General features: G+C 39.3%; 2 protein-coding genes across 4 annotated transcripts; one reads left to right on the top strand and one right to left on the bottom strand.

The window, feature by feature from the left end:
* The first annotated feature begins 310 nt into the window (after positions 1-310).
* Positions 311-13,438, top strand: slc20a1b (solute carrier family 20 member 1b). 2 transcript variants are annotated; one of them, XM_084400648.1, is made up of 11 exons: positions 311-633; positions 1,760-2,514; positions 2,623-2,763; positions 2,888-2,973; positions 3,098-3,194; positions 7,936-8,055; positions 9,922-10,146; positions 10,250-10,793; positions 10,888-11,073; positions 11,177-11,261; positions 11,380-13,438. In XM_084400648.1, the coding sequence occupies exons 2-11, from the start codon at positions 2,163-2,165 to the stop codon at positions 11,533-11,535; spliced, it is 1,992 nt and encodes a 663-aa protein (XP_084256774.1). In that variant the 5' UTR covers positions 311-633; positions 1,760-2,162; the 3' UTR covers positions 11,536-13,438. The 2 variants fall into 2 exon arrangements, with proteins under 2 accessions (XP_084256774.1, XP_084256773.1); XM_084400647.1 differs by having other exon boundaries at positions 10,247-10,793.
* Positions 13,439-14,015: 577 nt separating this feature from the next.
* LOC311285162 (uncharacterized protein) lies at positions 14,016-18,308 on the bottom strand. Of its 2 annotated transcripts, XM_084400663.1 has the most exons (12): positions 18,136-18,308; positions 17,340-17,393; positions 17,208-17,240; positions 17,003-17,035; positions 16,867-16,899; positions 16,713-16,745; positions 15,828-15,860; positions 15,030-15,059; positions 14,887-14,907; positions 14,661-14,678; positions 14,414-14,452; positions 14,016-14,227 (listed from the first exon to the last, which is right to left on the bottom strand). In XM_084400663.1, exons 1-12 carry the CDS (start codon positions 18,188-18,190, stop codon positions 14,184-14,186), a joined length of 426 nt encoding a protein of 141 aa, XP_084256789.1. In that variant the 5' UTR covers positions 18,191-18,308; the 3' UTR covers positions 14,016-14,183. The 2 variants fall into 2 exon arrangements, with proteins under 2 accessions (XP_084256789.1, XP_084256788.1); XM_084400662.1 differs by lacking the exons at positions 14,016-14,227; positions 14,414-14,452 and having other exon boundaries at positions 14,667-14,907.
* Between the last annotated feature and the right edge of the window lie 365 nt (positions 18,309-18,673).

Raw genomic sequence — 18,673 nt, 5'->3', positions numbered from 1 at the left:
AAATATATAATTTACATATGTAAATAAGTAACTCTAAAACAAACAAATTATTTTTATAGATTTACAAAAAGAAAGTTCTTTTCCAGCATCTGATACATCTAAAGCAATGTGGGGTAGATGTTGAATTTACCTTTATTTGTAATGCAAAAGCAGCATCCAGGCATTTTCCAGATTATACATTTACAAAGTAGTAGTAATGGTTGAAAAGTCTAAGGTTAATAAGTAAATAACTTACTCGTTGTACTCGCCAAATAAGGTCAGAGGGCGTGGTTTATTGTTTGACGCCACCATCAACCGAAGACGCCCCGCCCTCTCAGTGCGATGATATATGTGTCTTGCGTGGACAAGCAGGAACTCATCATCTGAAGCCGGCTAAAAGCGGTTTATTGGGAATTTTTATTTTATTTAATCAAGGATTCAAAGCAATCAGCAGTGTCTTGCTTGTCGCTTTAAGATCTGAATTTACTTTATTCACCCGACGTTAGTGCTTGAGAAAGAGCCGAGAGCATTTATCGTATCTAACGTTAACATTACCCCCGCGCGCGCGCGGAGAAAGCGTCTACGGGAAGTTGACTGGGCGGGCTACTGTGTCAAAATATCTAAATCGATTTCATCGGCAATTTTCTTTGAGTGGTGAGTAAAAAATATTTTTTTTGTATTCTAGTTAGTACTTAGTGGTATTTGTCGTACTTTCTCGTCGACGTTTTTTTCCTTTGCTAATTTGTGAACGGTTAGAATGAGCGCGAGCTCGTGGCTTTGTCAGCTGACTCGCGGTGGTCGAAATCGAATGTGGAAAAAATACACACGTCTATTTACTTTTAGTAATTGATACGGTGTCACTGATATATGCTGTTTATATGTATTAAATATTTATTTTGCTGTTATTTTGGTATGTTTTTAATGAAGTACTAATGATTTATAACGTCGTATTAGCTGTTAGCGGGTGTGAATGAATGACGACACGTGTAGTGCGGAGAGGACACCCCGGCGCGCTCACAAAAGATGCATTTCCTAAAAAGCCGTATCAAAATCCTTTATTTCACTAGTGTACTATTTTATTTTCATATTTATATCAGCGCATCTTAAACGGGTTGAAAGCCGACGATTTAGGGTTGTCCGTGAGTGATTTGTTTCCTCAAGCTAACGTTAGCGAGGAAGTGCGTGTCTAGCGCGAGCGGGGAGAACCGGCTGGAACAGCCCGACACTGACAGTCAAACGCATTTCGTGATTTTTTTTTTCTTTTTTTTTTTTTCTTCTGCGTTTTCTTTGTCAATAAAGGCTGCATTGCAGTAATGTGCTGGAAAGCCACATGACACGGATGCGCTGGCAGTTTAATTTGTATGCAAGTTGCTGTTTGTTGTCACAATGCTTAAAATATTAATCAAAGTGTTGCCTTCTCGGGCTTGTTAAACAAGATTGGCTTTTTAGTGCTACATTTTCTTACTTTGAATGTTTTGACTTTGATGTTTGTAGCCAAAAAGCCATATGAACATTGGATTTAGTTTATGCTCAGGTAGATGCCGTATAGTGTTTGTTGTATGATCAGTCATGGTTGTCTGTTCTCGATGCGTCCCCTTTTGTACAGTGAAAGAGTTTTCTAGAAACTTTCAGCTCCCCCCTATGCCGAATAAAGTACTGTACTACTGCGTTAGTGTGCAATAGCAAACTTATGTCCAAGTTCTAGCCCCTTTGCAGTGAAATTGTTGCATAACACGGGAACCTTCCCACTTTCTCCTCTCTTTTTTTTTTTCTTCTTCAGGAATGAGCTACCATTCTCCCATCGTGTCTGTTGCACAATGGATGTCCTCTCTGTCTGCCTAATTGCCCAAGCCAAAACAAACCGTAACAGATCTAGTCTATTCAGAGGATAGCAATAGGCCCTCACTCCACCCTCTCCCTTAACGTTACATATCAGTTTAGAGCAGTGCAGATTCTCTCTGGTTTCTGGATTGCTTTGATTTGCTGGTTTAGTGAAGGGCGAAGGTAGGTCTGAGGCAGAAAAACGTATTTAGAAACACTAGTACCTCAATTTTCTGGGGATAAAATATCCAGTGTGCTGCTGCTGCTTGAATTATTTATACATATTTGGTTCTCTTACCTGTAAGATTGTGAAAAGTAAAAAAATAATAATTTCCGTATAACTTGAAAACCATCTGCGCACAATGGTATCGACAACTATGGCCACGATAGCGCTTGTGAGCAGCACCATTGCCGGGTATGCTGGAATCAATATGGCGGACTATCTATGGCTCCTAATCCTAGGCTTCGTCATAGCGTTTATCCTGGCCTTTTCAGTGGGTGCTAATGACGTCGCCAACTCGTTTGGTACGGCAGTGGGTTCAGGTGTAGTTACCCTTAGGCAGGCCTGTATTCTTGCTTCCATCTTTGAGACGGTGGGCTCTGTGCTGCTTGGAGCCAAGGTCAGCGAGACCATCCGCAAAGGCATTATCGACGTGACCATGTACAACGGCTCAGAGCATGTGTTGATGGCTGGCTCAGTCAGCGCTATGGTTGGTAAGTACCTTATGAAGGGGTTGTACATTTTAAGTTATTACTTCCTTTTATATACACAATTTGAGGTTTCTCTTTTTGAGTGTGCTTTTTTCCCCCATCACTCAACAGGCTCTGCTGTGTGGCAGTTGGCTGCTTCTTTTCTGAAGCTTCCTATTTCTGGGACCCATTGCATTGTGGGGGCTACCATTGGCTTTTCACTCGTTGCCAGAGGTCAGCAGGGAGTCAGATGGTGGGAGATTCTTAGAATTGGTGAGTCAGCTGCATTCACAAAGACAATCCATTTATTATTTGAACTTGTATGATTAATACAGTTGTCAAGATACTGGAGGTGTGTTAGTTTCCTTATAGTTCATTGTTCTTTGTTCCCTTACAGTTATTTCGTGGTTCCTCTCGCCTCTCCTTTCCGGCATCATGTCTGCTGTTCTTTTCTACTTTGTTCGCAAACTCATCTTACAAAAGGTAGATAAAATGATCTTATCTTTCCAACTTGGTCTTAATGAGTAACTTGGATATACAATGAGAAGAGTATAATATATCACACCAAGGTTGGGTGTTGGCTAAGAGTGTATTTTGTCCTTTGCAGAAGGATCCAGTGCCCAATGGTCTGAGGGCCCTGCCATTCTTCTACGCTGTTACAATGGGAATCAACCTGTTCTCCATAATGTTTACTGGAGCTCCTCGTGAGTATTTCTGAATTTCTGCCCTTTTCATGCCCATTAACATCCTAAGCAGATGCCCAGACTCTGCTAGACTGTGTTTACAGTGCATAAGGCAAAGCAGTGTTTAACCAGTGGGCTCTGGAGAACTCAGTGGAGCACTCATGACATGGACATGTGGTGTCTGTATTCATGACCTCAGTCAGTGTTTTTTCCTTCTCCATCATAGGAGAGAAAAAACAGTGGAATAAAGAATTCACGCCCATCAAAAAGAACCGTCAGCCTCAGTAGAGAAAGCACTACGTTTCTGAGTGCTGTTAACTGTTGAGCTCTGAATAATTTTGCCTTTCAATTTGATACCTTATTAAATGAGCATCATTTGCTCCTTTTTGTTTCCTTTTACCTACAGGGCTCAACAATTCAAGAAGTCAACTGGCCTGGGCCATTAAATGAAGGCTACAGGCCAGAGTATGACAGCCTAGGATATGCAGCCTAGGAGTGTGTACACGTGCACTCCAGGCGGGCGCTCTTTACGTAGGCACAGCAAGGTGCAGCATACACACATGCACATAGCAGCACACATACATTCTGCCCTAAACACCCTAATGCATCAAGTTTTTTCATACTTGGACAGTCTATAGTTATGAGATGCCAGTATACTTTCTGAATAAAGTCTCTGTTTAGTACTCATATTAGAATAAGCTTAAGTTTGTTACAAAACTTAAGTGATAAGTCCATTCAGATTATGCCTAGTGGGTTTCATTTGATACATGGAGTTTCTAATGACTTTAAAGATTTATAGTTTCTCAAAATTAAAAGGCTGTCCTCTAGAGCCCACTTAATAATTGCGATGTCACTTCAAGACCCTGAATCAATTAGAATGAGTTTTCTCATCAGCCAAATTCATCAGCTGACACACACGTCATGTGAGTTGTCTGAAAGCATCAGGACAAGGACATGTATCCTCTCACAGTCTCACTGACAATTCAGGTCAACATAGTAATAGGGCCATCTTAACATAAGGTTAACTTGATCTTTAGCCACACTTAGTGACACTGTCGTGTCATCTGCTGTTGGATTAGCTTTGAAGGCAGCAGATCACCTGACACAGTCCCTTGACTCCTCCCACTCTCAACCTGTTTAAGGCTGTTCAGTTATTCCAGAGGTTCTCCCAGGACAGGACAATACCAGCACTCGCCGGGGGGGGGGGGGGGGTTTGAGAGGCATGCGGCATGTCATGAATCGTTGATCAACCTCCTTTGTGTCTGAAGGGTGCTGAATGCAGGCGCACTTGCCCTGTAAAAATTCGGTCAGAATGTGACTAGGTGGAGTTTCCTTGAAGCGGTGTGTTTGCACTGGTACTTGGAACTCCCTGTTCTTCTGGTTTTATTTCAACTGTTTGTACAGTATGAAACAGTGTCCTAACTACACGTGATAAAAGGTCTCTTTTCCATGTTAATCAGAGTTTTTGTCCTAACCAGCCGCAACGACGACATGCGACGATTCTATTATAGAAACGGTTTCTAAATTTCTGCGACTGGAACAACAAACACAAAGTGTGGCAATGATAATCTCAGGTATTGTTTATGTGCTTTATTTAATGTTAAAAGCGTGTAATGTGACTTTGAATATCATTTAGTGCTCCAGCTTTGTAGCTGTAAAAGCAACAATGGATAATTCACCTCCGATCTTGAAATTAAACAAATGGAAACAAGAACGTTCAAACTGTGAACGAACAAGTGTATTATTTGACAAAGATTGTTTTAGTAACTCAGTAGCTTATGTATTTGAATTATGTTTAAATGGTGTAATATTTGTGAATTTGATTATGTAGCTACTTATCCATTTTCTTGTGAGTGCCGTCAAGATTACTCTCTGGTGCTGTGCACTCGCCGCGAGACTCCGCCCACACACTGTTCTGATTGGCTGTGGGTTTTGATTGATTTTTACGCACGTCGCGTCTAGTGTGGACAGACAAATTATTTGTCGCTGGAATCTTATCGCATCGCGTCTGGTTAGGACATGGTGTGAGGATGACAACTCATTCCAACGCACATACTTTACAAAAAGTTTAACCCATTCAAACTAATTTGGGTTGTGATACATAGGTGTTGTACACATCTAGTCACTGGTCCTTTTCTAATAAACCCCCTTTCCCTAACATGGTGCCTCAAACTTTGCTAATAATGTGCAGTAACCCACCCCCACCCCCAGTTTCAGCACACAGACATACGGTCATTCAGCAACCACAGTGCCTGGAAAGTTCTCCCCATGCAAAATACACTAGTTCTCGACACTAGTTGCCAAAAGTCAGATGGTAGATAATATAAACTATGATCAGTCATGATTTTGTGTGACGTGACTTTTTGCTGAATTTGAAATTGTTACAAAGCTACAAAAATGACTCAAATAGGGACCATGCACATTATGACACTCCTGTCAAGATTAAAAAAGTGCAAAAAGAACGCTTTTTAAGGAGTCTTCAGCAAGAACCACCATACAATCAGATAACAACAAAGCCTGTCATTTTCTTCTTAAGAATAAAACCGTATGAAGTTCTTTAGAAATGATCTGAACACGTAGTAATTTAAGAATTTCTTAAGACAATGGTGGTGTATGATCTAAAGTTGTTTAGTGTATTATGCCTAATTTTTCTCTGTAAGTGTATGATGCCCAGTGTTTTAAAATCTATTCAGATTTTACAAGTTGTATAGTTTCAGGCCTTAACTTGGATTACTCATATTCTATTTAATAACGAGGGCCATAATGATTGGCTACACCCTCCCGCCCCCAGTACGTCTATGCTTGTTTTCTGGTCTGCTTCCTCTTTGGAAAAACAGACAGTGGGGTGTTTCGGTTGCCCTGGGGATATAAAGCAAACACGAAAGGCAGCAATAACAGACTGTGGATTTGAAATGGAATGTTTTTATATTTGGCCAGACTTAGTCCGCATGACTCAAAACAGTTTACGGTGTCAAAAAGAACGTTTTGTTTGAAGCACCAGATTCATTTGCGGATGCCAGACTTGGTGGCATGGGTAAAAAAAAAAACTGGGTGTGTCTCCACACCAAATATCATTCTGGTAGTGCTAAAAAGTTCAAATATCACAACGCCATAAGTTTATTTCACGTCTGTTAATTATCAAAAACGGTGTGTAACTTTTGCAACAGACACACGGCAGTCAAAGACCACAATTGCCATAATTGGGATAAACACCAGTTCCCAGCCCACAATGACTCATAAACCATCATCAACACGTCACCAGGAATGAGGTATAGTGCTTGAACGTGTCTGGAAAAACAACTCGTGTTATTGTGTAATAAAGGCCATGGGATAGCAGATTTTATTGTGAGGCAAAGCAGGAAATGAATCCACTTCCATTCATTCATCCCACTGCATGGTTGTGGCCTGGCTGCTCCCCTTTTGTGGGAAATTGTTATTCAAACTACGTCGATGCAAGCATGAATGCATTCCCTGCCTAAACCTCATGCACAGGGCTGCATTTCTCACACACTGAGCAGGAACTGTGCCAGCCGGCCATAAGTGATAACTGGGCCCCATTTGTTGGCCTTTCTCTTATTTCCATCATTCACCCCCTCACCTCTGCTGGCCACACCTGTTCTGTCCCTTTAGATGCTGCTAAGTCATGTTAGAAAGTTCAGCTGTTCCTCCCTTATGTACCTCAGTGCTCTCTCTAAAGAATGTGACGCTTCTCTTTGAATCTTGTCTCCTGAGATTGAACTGGAGTTGCATAACCAAAGCACACAGCGTCACGGCATGCCCTGCAGTGTCCTGCAGTAGTACGTGCATGTGGCAAGGCACGGGAATGTATGCCCCACTGGTCCCTGTCCTCTTATCTCTAAACCTCTCTTTCTGTTTATTTTTCACATCCCTGCTCCACCAAAGCCTTTTCTTTCCATCTCATTTGGACAAAGTCTTGCTCCAAATATTTCCAATACCCTTTTTGGTCCCATGAACTTATGTTGACACATTTCATTGTCTGTGGTTCTGGACCCCATGGGGAATTTGTAAATGGCCGACTTGCTCAGCCAGCACTCTTTCTTGAACATGCAGCACACATTCTTCATTACCGCAGCTAACACCGCAGTCTTGGCTCAGATATAACCTTTCTGCAGGAGTGGTCACACTTTTTTTTCCCCACTCGTCCTCCCAAAGAGGTGGGGGGTGATCTCTTGCCGCAGTTGCCTTTTAAGGTACCTGCTCTTGTTGAACATGGTATGTTGGCCTTGTGCGCTGTCTTGTCACTGCAACATTTTGCTGCTGTTTGCACTCACATCTCACCTGAAGTGTTATGTAAGAGCGCAAGCCTTGCGCTTGCATTCTGAATGCGACAAGGATATTTGACACTTGGTTGCACTGGTTGTTTTGGTTTGCATTTCTATGAACTCCTAAACAAGTGGAGCAAGTACATTTCTTAAACTCTTAATAATAGTCTCCTAACTGAAAATGATAAATGGGAGCTAGTGGCCTAAGTATTCTCTGAATGTGCATTTCTTTTCTTTGGAAAGGGTGTGTAAGCAAATTCTAAATGCAGCGAATCCCCTTCTTACATCTTATTAATATTCAACTCCAACACCATTACTAAAAAACAGGACTCCACAATGTCCTTGTCCATTCCCTAATGATGTTTGTGTTGTTGGTAGCACATGCTGCCTGTTGTCTCAAAAGCACCTTTCCTTTCCTCCCCTCCTCTCCCTCGAAACCCCATTTGGTCCCTCTCCCCCTGTGACCGATGGGACTGCAGTGCTGGGATTCGATAAGCTGTCCTGGTGGGAAGTGCTGCTTATTTCCATCGGCTTTGGCCTGGTCACCGGCATCTTCGTTTGGTTTGTTGTCTGCCCTCGACTCAAGAAGAAGATTGAATGTAAGTATCCGTTTTTCAGTTTTGTAATTGTTTATAATCAGTCGCAATTGAACTATGTCATAACTGGTTGCATAATCACTTCCACAACACGACTGGGTTGTTTGACTGATGCAAAGTAGACTACTGAAAATGTACAATGTATGGGGTGACTCAAAGGTTTTCATTAGGCCCATTATAGATGTTTTGTTGCACTGTACTTGGATATAACAATACATCAACCCTTGAAGGTTTTTTTATTTAAATAAGTACACACTTTAAATCAGAAATGTTCTGGCCCTATAAAAGTCTGCATGGCAATCTGTGGACATGAGAGATTTATTAGCCTTAGGCCTAGCACCAGGTGTTTGTGAGGATAATACCCTACAGATTAAAGATTCTGGCAGTGGACAGCAGTTTTAATCAGTCACTTAGAAAGACGATATACTCTTTAAAGGAATGTTCTGGGTTCAACACAAGTTAAGCTCTATCAACTCTGGATTTTTTCTTTGTGTCAACGGTTTGTGTCTGTATCCTTGCACATGCTGTGCAAAAATACTGAATGTATGCAGAATGGTTTGTAAGCAGTTTTATTACATTAGTTTTTATGTTGTGTTGTAGCTATTATATACTGTATTGACATTTATTACCTTGCTCAGAGAACTTTTTCTGTGGCTTAAACTGCATGTCTCACATTTATAAAATTTTATTTGAAATTTGTGTTGAACCCAAGACTTTCCTGTCGCACAGCTAAAGTTGAAAAATACAGTAATAAGCATCCATTGTTACAGCTCTGATCTCAATTACAGGTCACAGTAACAGAAGTTTGATGGCAAGCAAATGTTCCCTAATCCTCAAGTCATGTGACAGACAAAAACGCGCAAAACATTCTAATACCAACTGCACTTTCAAGAAATACCAGCTTTAGATTAAGACAATCTGTTTGTTGTAATATGGTTCTTTAACACAAACAAACCAAGTCGTCTAGTGTTGTCTATCTAGAGCTGTATAGACTGGCTGTGTATTAACAGCCTAATTGGGTCATAGTGATCCACTAATTGGTCTTTGGCTAGTGAACCGGAATAACCGTGGTCCAGTTGAGGTGCTGGCGGAAGTAGCTCCGTCTCGTCGGATTAAGGTGTATGGCTACAGTTTGAGGTGGCATTTACTACTAAAATAGAATACAAGTGCTTTGACACTACTCTGCAGATCAGTGGACGATGGACCGAGTTATCTCAGACTGTCCTTGAAATGTAGGGTTATAGTGACAATTTAAGCAAACAAAGTGTTTGCCTCTTAAAGTTTATAGAATCGAGCGCTCATGTGATGGCCATGTGAATTGCCAGTGAGTAAAGTCTTACCAGCCTTTGTACTTCTCACAAATGATTGATCAGATTCACCTTTACTAAACTAATTATGGTTCTCGAATTAAATTTCTTTTAAATTAATAATAATAAATTTTTTTTTTTTTTGAAAAGACTAAATATTTGCATTCCATAAAGCCTTAAACCTGTAGTGTAAATGCATTCAGTGATATGGAAATAAAGCAAATAAACTTGGCTGTTCCGTCTTAATTTGTTTTATTTGACCAAATCTTACTCATTATTTTAAAATATTAATTGGTAGCTTGATAAGATAAATACTATGCAAGTTTATTAATATTTATAATAAATATTAGAATAGGGGTTGGACCCCCAAGAGGCCACAAGGAAGTGCTAAGTGGTCCGTGGAAAAGTTTTGAGAAAAACATAATAAATGTAAATGAATAAAATTGATTTAAATAAAACATTTGAACATGTTTTAATTTTTTTAACATTTTTATTTATTTATTTATTTGCTAGCAATCGTGGAGCTGACCATTATCTTTAATCTATCTTGTCTGATATACAGGTAAATTAAAGTCTTCCAGTCCCTCTGAGAGTCCTCTGATGGAGAAGAGGGAGCTGCATGAAGCAACCAGTCCCATCCTGAAACCTGTCCCTGAGGAATCCAGTGCCCTGTCCTCTAACACCCCCTCTTCCCCACCTCCTTCTGAGGAGCGCAAGGTCTCCTTTAACATTGGGGATTCAGATGACCCGGATCAAAAGGACTGCAAAGAGTCAGAGACAGGCAATGGTAAGTCTGTAGTGTGTGATGCCTCACATGCCATGCCAATCATGACACACGCTTACTGTTTTTGTTGCAGATCAATCATGTAACTTTATTCTGTCTTCAGCAGCTCCGAGGACCCACGTTCAATTCACCACCGGCCCCAGTCAGATTCCTAGCAACGGTTACTCTCAGTACCACACAGTTCACAAGGACTCCGGCCTCTACAAGGACCTGCTCCACAAACTCCATCTGGCAAAAGTGGGAGACTGCATGGGGGAGGGTGGCGACCGGCCCATCCGTCGCAACAACAGCTACACCTCCTACACTATGGCCATCATTGGCATGTACGGAGACATCAAGCCCAAAGAAGCTGACTTTCGTGCTTCCGAAGACGGAGACAAGGAAAAAGCCTGCACCCAGGAGAGGAAGCGCGTCCGCATGGACAGCTACACAAGTTACTGTAATGCAGTGGCAGAGAATGGTGCACCTGAAGGCCTCGGCGAGGGTGAGGTCACTTTGGAGATCGTTGGCGAAGATCCTGGGAGCAGCCGTAGTTCTTTGGAGGAGGATAGAGCCGATGCTGACAGACCGGAGGTGTCGATGCTCTTCCAGTTTTTGCAAATTCTAACCGCCTGTTTTGGCTCCTTTGCTCACGGAGGAAATGATGTCAGGTAATGCAGATGCATTGAACTGTACAGTGCTTAAAATTGTGTTCACAGATTTTAATACTAAGATTTGAGAATGTCTTATCTCTTTTGCTTTCAGTAATGCAATTGGTCCCCTGGTTGCTCTGTGGCTGGTCTATGATAGTGGGTCCGTTACATCAAGTGCACCGACTCCGATCTGGTTGCTGCTGTATGGAGGAGTGGGCATCTGTGTCGGTCTGTGGGTCTGGGGCCGTAGAGTCATCCAGACCATGGGCAAGGACCTGACCCCCATTACCCCGTCTAGGTATAAACACACGCCCATGTTGTAATATCAGGCAGCACCTGCTGTACGGAGCAAAACCTCCCAATTTGCAGACTTCCCTAAACAATACTTTGTTTAATTTCAGTGGTTTCAGCATTGAGCTCGCCTCAGCCATCACTGTTGTGGTTGCTTCTAACATCGGTCTTCCAGTTTCCACCACTCACTGCAAGGTAAGATGGGCCTGTATGCAAAACAAACTGATGCAAAGCAAGACCTAGACGGAGACTATTTGAATGAGATTGATAATTACAGCTTGTTGTTGAGGGCGTATCATTTTGTCGTTTTCAGGTCGGGTCAGTGGTGTCTGTCGGCTGGCTGCGCTCCAGGAAGGCAGTGGACTGGCGGCTGTTTAGAAACATCTTCATGGCCTGGTTTGTCACTGTGCCCATCTCTGGCCTTATCAGCGCGGCCATCATGGCCCTGTTCACCTACGTCATTCTGTGAGGCCTTAAGAGTCCTCTCTGCCTCCCTCTCTGCTGCCCTCTCTGCTCTCAAGGAGGAACAAGGATCCCCAGAGAGAGGATGAGGGCATGTCTCAACCTTCCCTTCTGTCTCTCTTTAATTTCCTCCCTCCTGTCATCCTCGTGATGAGTGGGGGATGAAAAAGGCCCCTTTCGATTGAGCCTGTGATTCTTGGTTGCATAATTTTTAGCCTGTGTTGATGATTTGTGCATTGCACCAGGTCACATGCCATAGGCCAGGGAAGAAAATGTCTTCATCACTAGAATGGTTGCCATTCAAATTCCCTCTTGTACATATGTTAAATCACAATGTTTTTTTGTTTTTTTAATGTAATTATGTACAGAACTAAAGGGTTTTTTAAGGTAAAACAACAATTACAATGCAGTATTAGCTAGCCTTCTTTTGACATGCGTTTTTCATTACTTTGTCATTTGAGTTCCTTAGAAAGGAACGGTGTGAAGAATTTAGGGAAGAGCAATGGAGTTCTGTTTTCCTTCTATACATTCAGTAAGCATGAGTTTTCCACTTTTTCTTACGCAGGCCTGACTTAACTCACAAATAGAGCCTTAAGACTCACATTTTTAGTTTTGTGAGGGTTGATTTGCAATGGAAATTGGTCGCTCACATCATGTTCCTTAATACAATTTCAGTGCCCTTTTCCAGATGTCTTGATCTATTTTTAGTTCTTTTGTAGGTTACACTACAAAATAAGCCTCTTGGTAAACTAAGCAGTCTCCAGAAATATTTATAGTCCAGCCCTTCTGTTATTGTTCTTTTAGTCCTTTTTCTTTTTTCAACAATGGGTTCTAGAACATCAAACTCTTCTGCGTGTTTTGCACCACTGTAATTGAGCTGTTGATATTTGCTCTGCTTTGCTCAGCATTGAATAACCATAAAGGAGCAACCTGTGCTTGGAGATGCAGTTAAACATCCCAGCAGCTACTGCAAAGATTCAGCCTTTCCTTAAAGCACAGAATGTGCAGAATGCTCTGCTGTAGTTAGTATGCTATTGGCGACTCTTAAATGCAGCACGCGCGTCCTTGAATGTTTGCTGTAGACAATTGAACTCCATACGGTGGATTATGGCCCTTTGTGTTCAGTCACCATGGCTGTTGGATGAAGTGTTACTAAGATACCCAAACTCCCGTATTACCAGTTGTAATGCTGCCCAGGGACCGAAAGATCTGTCTTTGAAAATCAAGTTTATATATATATCGTTTATAAGTTTATTATATATATAAAAAGTCCCCTGCAAAAATGAACCTCTTTATGTTTAAAAACAACCAATAAGCCTCTTTCCCTTTGAGTGAATTACAGTAATGCTTTGCTGTGGTGCTTAATATCTGACACAGTGAATTACACATTGATGAAGTGAGTGAAGTTTACTTGCGCTAGATTTGAGACCATTGGCGTTTCTGTAAAACTTGATGGCATCCAGTTGGATGGTGTAGCTCATCTGCTCCAGCCTTCTCAAAGACCTACTGTAGTACTTCTGAGGAATGTATACCAATACAAACACATGTACATGTATCTATTTTACAAACCCTACAGCAACACATATGACTTGCCCAATTTCTTAGATGGGTGTGGGACAGTGGTGTTAAACGATGGTTTGGCCTGAAGGCAGCAGTGGTGTTGAAAGATCCCAGCATTCCTTGACTGGAGGTGAGGATCTGCATTGCTGTGAAGCCATTTGTGAGTGGTTATTTGGTTATAAACTCAACACATTTAGACCTTACATAGTTGCTGTAGTTGCCTTAAGGATTGATTTTTGTTTTGTTTTGTTTTGTTTTATTGTTTTTGTTACCAAAGAGGAAAAAAAAAAAACGTTTTATTTTGTATATTGCGCTTTGGGGATGAAAGATTAAAATGTCTTTTTTGATTATCACTTGTCTTTGCCTGTTTATTTAATTTCACCAGTGAAAGATCACATTTCTTCTGCCATATTTATGATGATAGTTTTATACTTTTTTTCCCCTCCCTCATTCAGTATACCATCTATCCCCCCCCCTCCTAGGATTCAAAAGTGTTGAAGTCAACATGAAATTAAAATCATATTACCGTATGTAACTGATCTCTTGCTGTGAATTATTCTTAGTATAGATCGTCAATAGAGAGTATACTTTTATTTATTTATTTTTATATAACTCTACATCAATATTTCTAGATGCCTAATTTCAAATGAAGTATCCAGTTTCATCTAGTTCTAATGTTATTTTAGGGGATATGCAACTTTGCATCTTTGGTCCAGAAATAAGCTGGGACAATGCAGATGATATAAATAAAGCCCAAATGAGCCCCCACGGACTGCAGACGGCGCTGGCCTGGATAACCGTCCTAGATATGTTCTCTAACACCACCTACATCTGCTGCCTAAGACATGTAATCATGTTATTACACCCACCTGCAGCCTCATTTACATGAAGGCTGGACAACATCAGTGTTTACAGTCTTTATTAAAAAAAAAAAAAACCCAGTGATCTTTGAAATTGTGTGTGTAAAAGATCACAGACACGCAGTGGATTTTGTCCAGGTAGTACACAGGTTAGCAATTTTGCAGTATGTTTTATAAAACAAGACATTCAGGTTTAAAAGATGTTACACAGATTTCCCACAGCCCTTCACACACACTAGTATTCTTCGTATTCTTCGTAATCTTCATCAATGACATAATCTAGAAAGAAAGGTCACATTGAGAAAAAAATAATTTATTGTTGAATTTTTTTAATTTTATATATTTGACATTTTCTAAGATTCAGCCCTCAACATTGTCTGTATTTGAGTACGATGAAGCTAAACATGGTTACATAATCTTAATTTTTTTTTCATTAGCTGAATGAACAGAGAGCACACAACTCACCTGCACTTTTCACAATCTCTTCAGCCGGCTCGCTGTGCTCTAGAAAATAACAAGAGACTATATAAGAGAACAGGTCAAATATCAAATGGAAATATTATAATTGCAAAAGTCATCTATTAAATTACTGACTATATATACAACATGCATGGATATAATCATTGTATTTTAATGAAATGACATATGTTAGACTACTAACTGTTTTTCGTCTTAAATTATGGATACACATAATGTAACGTGAAGCGTTTACCTGTCTTCTGTCGAGAGGCTGTGCAATAAGAGACATGTGTTACACAACTTTACATAAGCCAGGGAAACATACAGCAGTTTAACCACACCATTAATCGTCTTAGGTAATCATAGAAATCAAATAACACGAAGGAAAGATAAGTTAATAAGACAAAATATATATAGCCTATATAATTTACAGTGCTTTGCTTGCACTGTACTATTATAATTCAAATGAATATACTTACTGTCTTCCTCAGAGTTTTTATCTAAATAAAATCACACAACACAACCTGCGGTCAGTTCACATGATCTCTTTTTAAAGTACAGTCTGCATTGTGCGTGACACACTGTCGCCCTCGTGTGGTGACGAATGGATTTCCGCACGTACCTACGGACTCGTGACATCCGGTGTTCTTTCCTACGTCAAAACAAACATTGCGTAAGTGTTTCGTCACATGTGCCTTGGTACAGTTTGTTTCCATAAAAATTTACATAAAGAACAAATAGTTTTTTATACCGTAAACTTGCGTCAAGTGAAAGACATTACACGTGAAGGGTCTTGATTATTAAATAATTATAAATGTATTAGGCTATTAATCATAAAATGTTTAAATGTTTTAAATAAAAAGAAAATGAAAACTTTTGAACAGAGAGATGCAAATGTGGTACACTCCAAACATAATTACTTTTTTCAAAAACCATTAGAACCCTTGTTTAATACACAGCATAAACTATTATCTATGAGATTTAGCTAGTTTTTAAACACATCCAATGTTTGTATTTCCACCACAACGCAGTAATTTTGGCCTGTCCCGCCTCAGAGGTCATGACCTTCCTGTATCCACCAGTTAAATCATATGACAATGACATCGTTTTGACAATCTTTTCAAATTATATGAAGGAACTACATTATTTTCAAACTCATTGTAATGACCAAAAACATTTATTTTTGCACACAACATTGTAAACCTAATATAAAATGAACACAAAATTAAACAGCTCATATAACATTTAGTTTGGCATCTTAAAGCTTGACAAGCAACATTTTTGCTAATTACTATTTTTCCCAGGCCCTATTTGTGTAAATTGCCATATACATGTATGTTGCAGTGCATTATCTGTTATGTCCTGTACTGAATCTATATCTTTCCAGGAAATAAAGTTCTGAAATGCTCTTTCTCTTTACCTGTATCGACAGTTAGTGTCTCTCTCTCTCCATCTGTAAGGATTATTCATGTATAAAGTTAGAAAAAACAGACAAATTTGGAAATAAACAAATATGACTATACACCTCTTTGCGCTGAATATGTATATATTGTTATATAATTATAACTAATTATAATTATAATTTGTTATGTACACATAATTACGTGTTACCATAATTATAACCTATAATTAAAACCCTCATATTACCCTTGGGTCATTTAGACTTAAAACTCATTAACCCTAGTGTTCATCGGAGTGGTCCAAGACCTTAGGACTTCTGTCGCACTTGAACCACAAATACACACATAAAGAAAATGAATAGATTCTAGGAGTTATGTGGTTGTAATAACAAAAAAGTAACAAATCCTTCCCTCACGGGTCAATTTGACCCTTTTAATGAATGAATGGAATGCGAGGAATGTCAAAACCTCAAAATATTTTATAATATCTTGGTGTATCTGAATCCCACAGAAAAACAACTCTACTAGCTAAATAGGTTTATATATTAGCAAGTCACCAACATGATATTTCCAAACTGTTTTGAGCTGCCATGTAGAAATCTGAATGCATACTGAAGAGAAAAACTCAAGAACTGAGTTTAGGACCCAGCAGAACATCTCATTTGCTCCAGATAGAGATATAAGGCCCTCTAGTGGCAAGAGTCATGAAAATAATATCATGTTATATTATTTTCTTTCGGCAGAGACACCCAAATTGACCCACTGTGAGATATTTTGAGCTGATTTGAGCCGGTTATTGCTTGTATTGGAGAGTTATTTTGAATTTAAGTTGAAATAATGTGAAGAATGGCCTTAAATTATATTATTTACAGGAAATAAAATTATGAAAAAGTAATTCCCTTTACCTGTATCAAATGTTAGTGCCTCTGTCTCTCCATCTGTTAAAGTTTTCAAGACAAATTTGGAAATGAACAAATAGGCTAAAATGTCCAAAACATTTTCAGATGATTCAGATAAAAAAAAAAAAAAAAAAAAAAAAAAACAAGACCCATCTCTCACCATTATGAGTCGTTTTTAGGAGATCTTCTGTCACTGTCAAAGAATATTGAGAGTGAGTAAATGGCCCAAAACAAACATCAATTTGAGAATTTGAATCGATCAGCTTTAGATTTACTCCATATGTGTGTAGGCCTACCGTTCACATGAGCCGCCGCATATCCCGACTCACCTGAGGAAACAGATATAAAGATATACACTGCGATAAGTAAATGTGCATAGTAAGTAAAAAACCATATCAGTGCTGAGTCAGTGGTGAATGGCGAGGTTACTTTGAGCAAACCTTGCAGAATATAGCCTATATAATATAAGCTATAAATATTTCAGAAGAAACTATGACCCACTTGGTTGTGTTGTCGTGTCGTTCTCTTCATACACTGAGGGCAGACAAAATAGAGATTACATTTATCTTTGTGAATCTTTGACTATGTTGTATTGGGGGGGGAAAACATGCAAAACAAGCTTAATATATTTACTTCTCTCTTCAGACGATGTATTGCTTTCATCGAATTCCAGAGATGCTGAGATCGCTACAAACACAAAAATGTAAACATAGCTATAATTTCTCTCATAAACAGATTTCATATTAGGCTACTACATGCAGATTATGTACAGAAAGTGCTTTCTAATTTGGCCAGCTAATCCAGTAAGAATAAAAGGTTATCAATGACGTAGGCCTAAATTAATTTATATATTAACGTTAACTAAGCACAGATAATTGCAAAGGAAAACAAATGGAAACGATGCAGATATTTAAATAACTTTATCAATTACTGGTGATTTCCACCTTGCACATACCCATGGCCTAGTATTCATAACAGAAACATCATAAAACATTATTATTAATACTATTACATATTATTATAAATATCATGTATTTTATATATATATGCTATATATAGGCATGTATAAAATGTATATTCAAATAAATATATACAATGTATTCAATTAAAAAACAAGACACACAGTAAAAAAATATGATCAATAATTTATGACAGCATATGTTTTTACATTGCTTTAACTCATCAAAGTAAGTTAAGCAATTTCAACTTTTTTTACAAGTTATACAAGATCCAACTAATTTTTCAAAGTCAGTTTAATGTAATTTAAGTTGAAATGACTTGATTGATTGTTCTTAACAATTTAAGGCAGCAACTTTATTTTTTTTACAGTGCATGTTTGTTCAAGACTGGCAATACAACAACAACAAAAACAAAAACAGATAAACTAGACAGACATCAATGTACAAATGTTGTTATATTGTAATCTTACCATTGTGGAATCCTGCCACTGCAACAAAGAGCATAATGGGTATACCAGTTCTCATCTTGAATGAAGGGGTGGATGCCGAACAAGTTGAAACAAAGTGCTAAATTTCAGTGTGCCCAATGCCAGTGTGTGCTTTAAATCCCGCTTTTTATATGCTAGCTGGCATCACATGCTCTGGTGGAACAGGCTCGTCTCTGTTTACCTGCCAACAGCTGGATGGCACCTCTCGCCCGACACACAGATGTGGCATTATTCCCACATTGAATGACTCGTATTGTTGACTTTGTGATCAGACGTAACTTTATTGTGTTCAGTGGTGACTGGTGTGAGAATGGGGTGGATGTTAATTTGTGTTTTCAAAAATAAATGGTCATTTCCTCTCCAAACTGGTGTGCGTTTGGCATCTTAGTAAAGGGAATGATTGATTGTGCTCAGAGATCTGATGTCACTGCAGTTGGCACATTGGTTTGTTGTTTAGAGTGAGATTATGTTTTAAACCCATAAGGTACCATTTTGGAGAAAAGTAACTCTGGGCTACTAG

This window comes from Rutilus rutilus (assembly GCF_951802725.1).
Source record: "Rutilus rutilus genome assembly, chromosome: 25".
Taxonomy (NCBI): Eukaryota; Metazoa; Chordata; class Actinopteri; order Cypriniformes; family Leuciscidae; genus Rutilus; species Rutilus rutilus.
Note: the sequence above shows the minus strand (reverse complement) of the source record. Positions and strands in the feature narration are given on the sequence as shown.

What these genes read in the sequence shown, in the direction of transcription:
- slc20a1b (XM_084400647.1), top strand. Translation starts at nt 2,163, where the DNA reads ATGGTATCGACAACTATGGCCACGATAGCGCTTGTGAGCAGCACCATT. An exon ending in GCAAACTCATCTTACAAAAG is followed by an intron (nt 2,974 to 3,097) that starts GTAGATAAAATG and finishes TGTCCTTTGCAG; the next exon opens with AAGGATCCAGTGCCCAATGG. An exon ending in AGAGTCAGAGACAGGCAATG is followed by an intron (nt 10,147 to 10,246) that starts GTAAGTCTGTAG and finishes TTCTGTCTTCAG; the next exon opens with CAGCTCCGAGGACCCACGTT.
- LOC311285162 (XM_084400662.1), bottom strand. Translation starts at nt 18,190, where the DNA reads ATGAGAACTGGTATACCCATTATGCTCTTTGTTGCAGTGGCAGGATTC. An exon ending in AGTGGCAGGATTCCACAATG is followed by an intron (nt 17,394 to 18,135) that starts GTAAGATTACAA and finishes TTGTGTTTGTAG; the next exon opens with CGATCTCAGCATCTCTGGAA. An exon ending in GACACTAACTGTCGATACAG is followed by an intron (nt 15,060 to 15,827) that starts GTAAAGAGAAAG and finishes GTTTTGACGTAG; the next exon opens with GAAAGAACACCGGATGTCAC.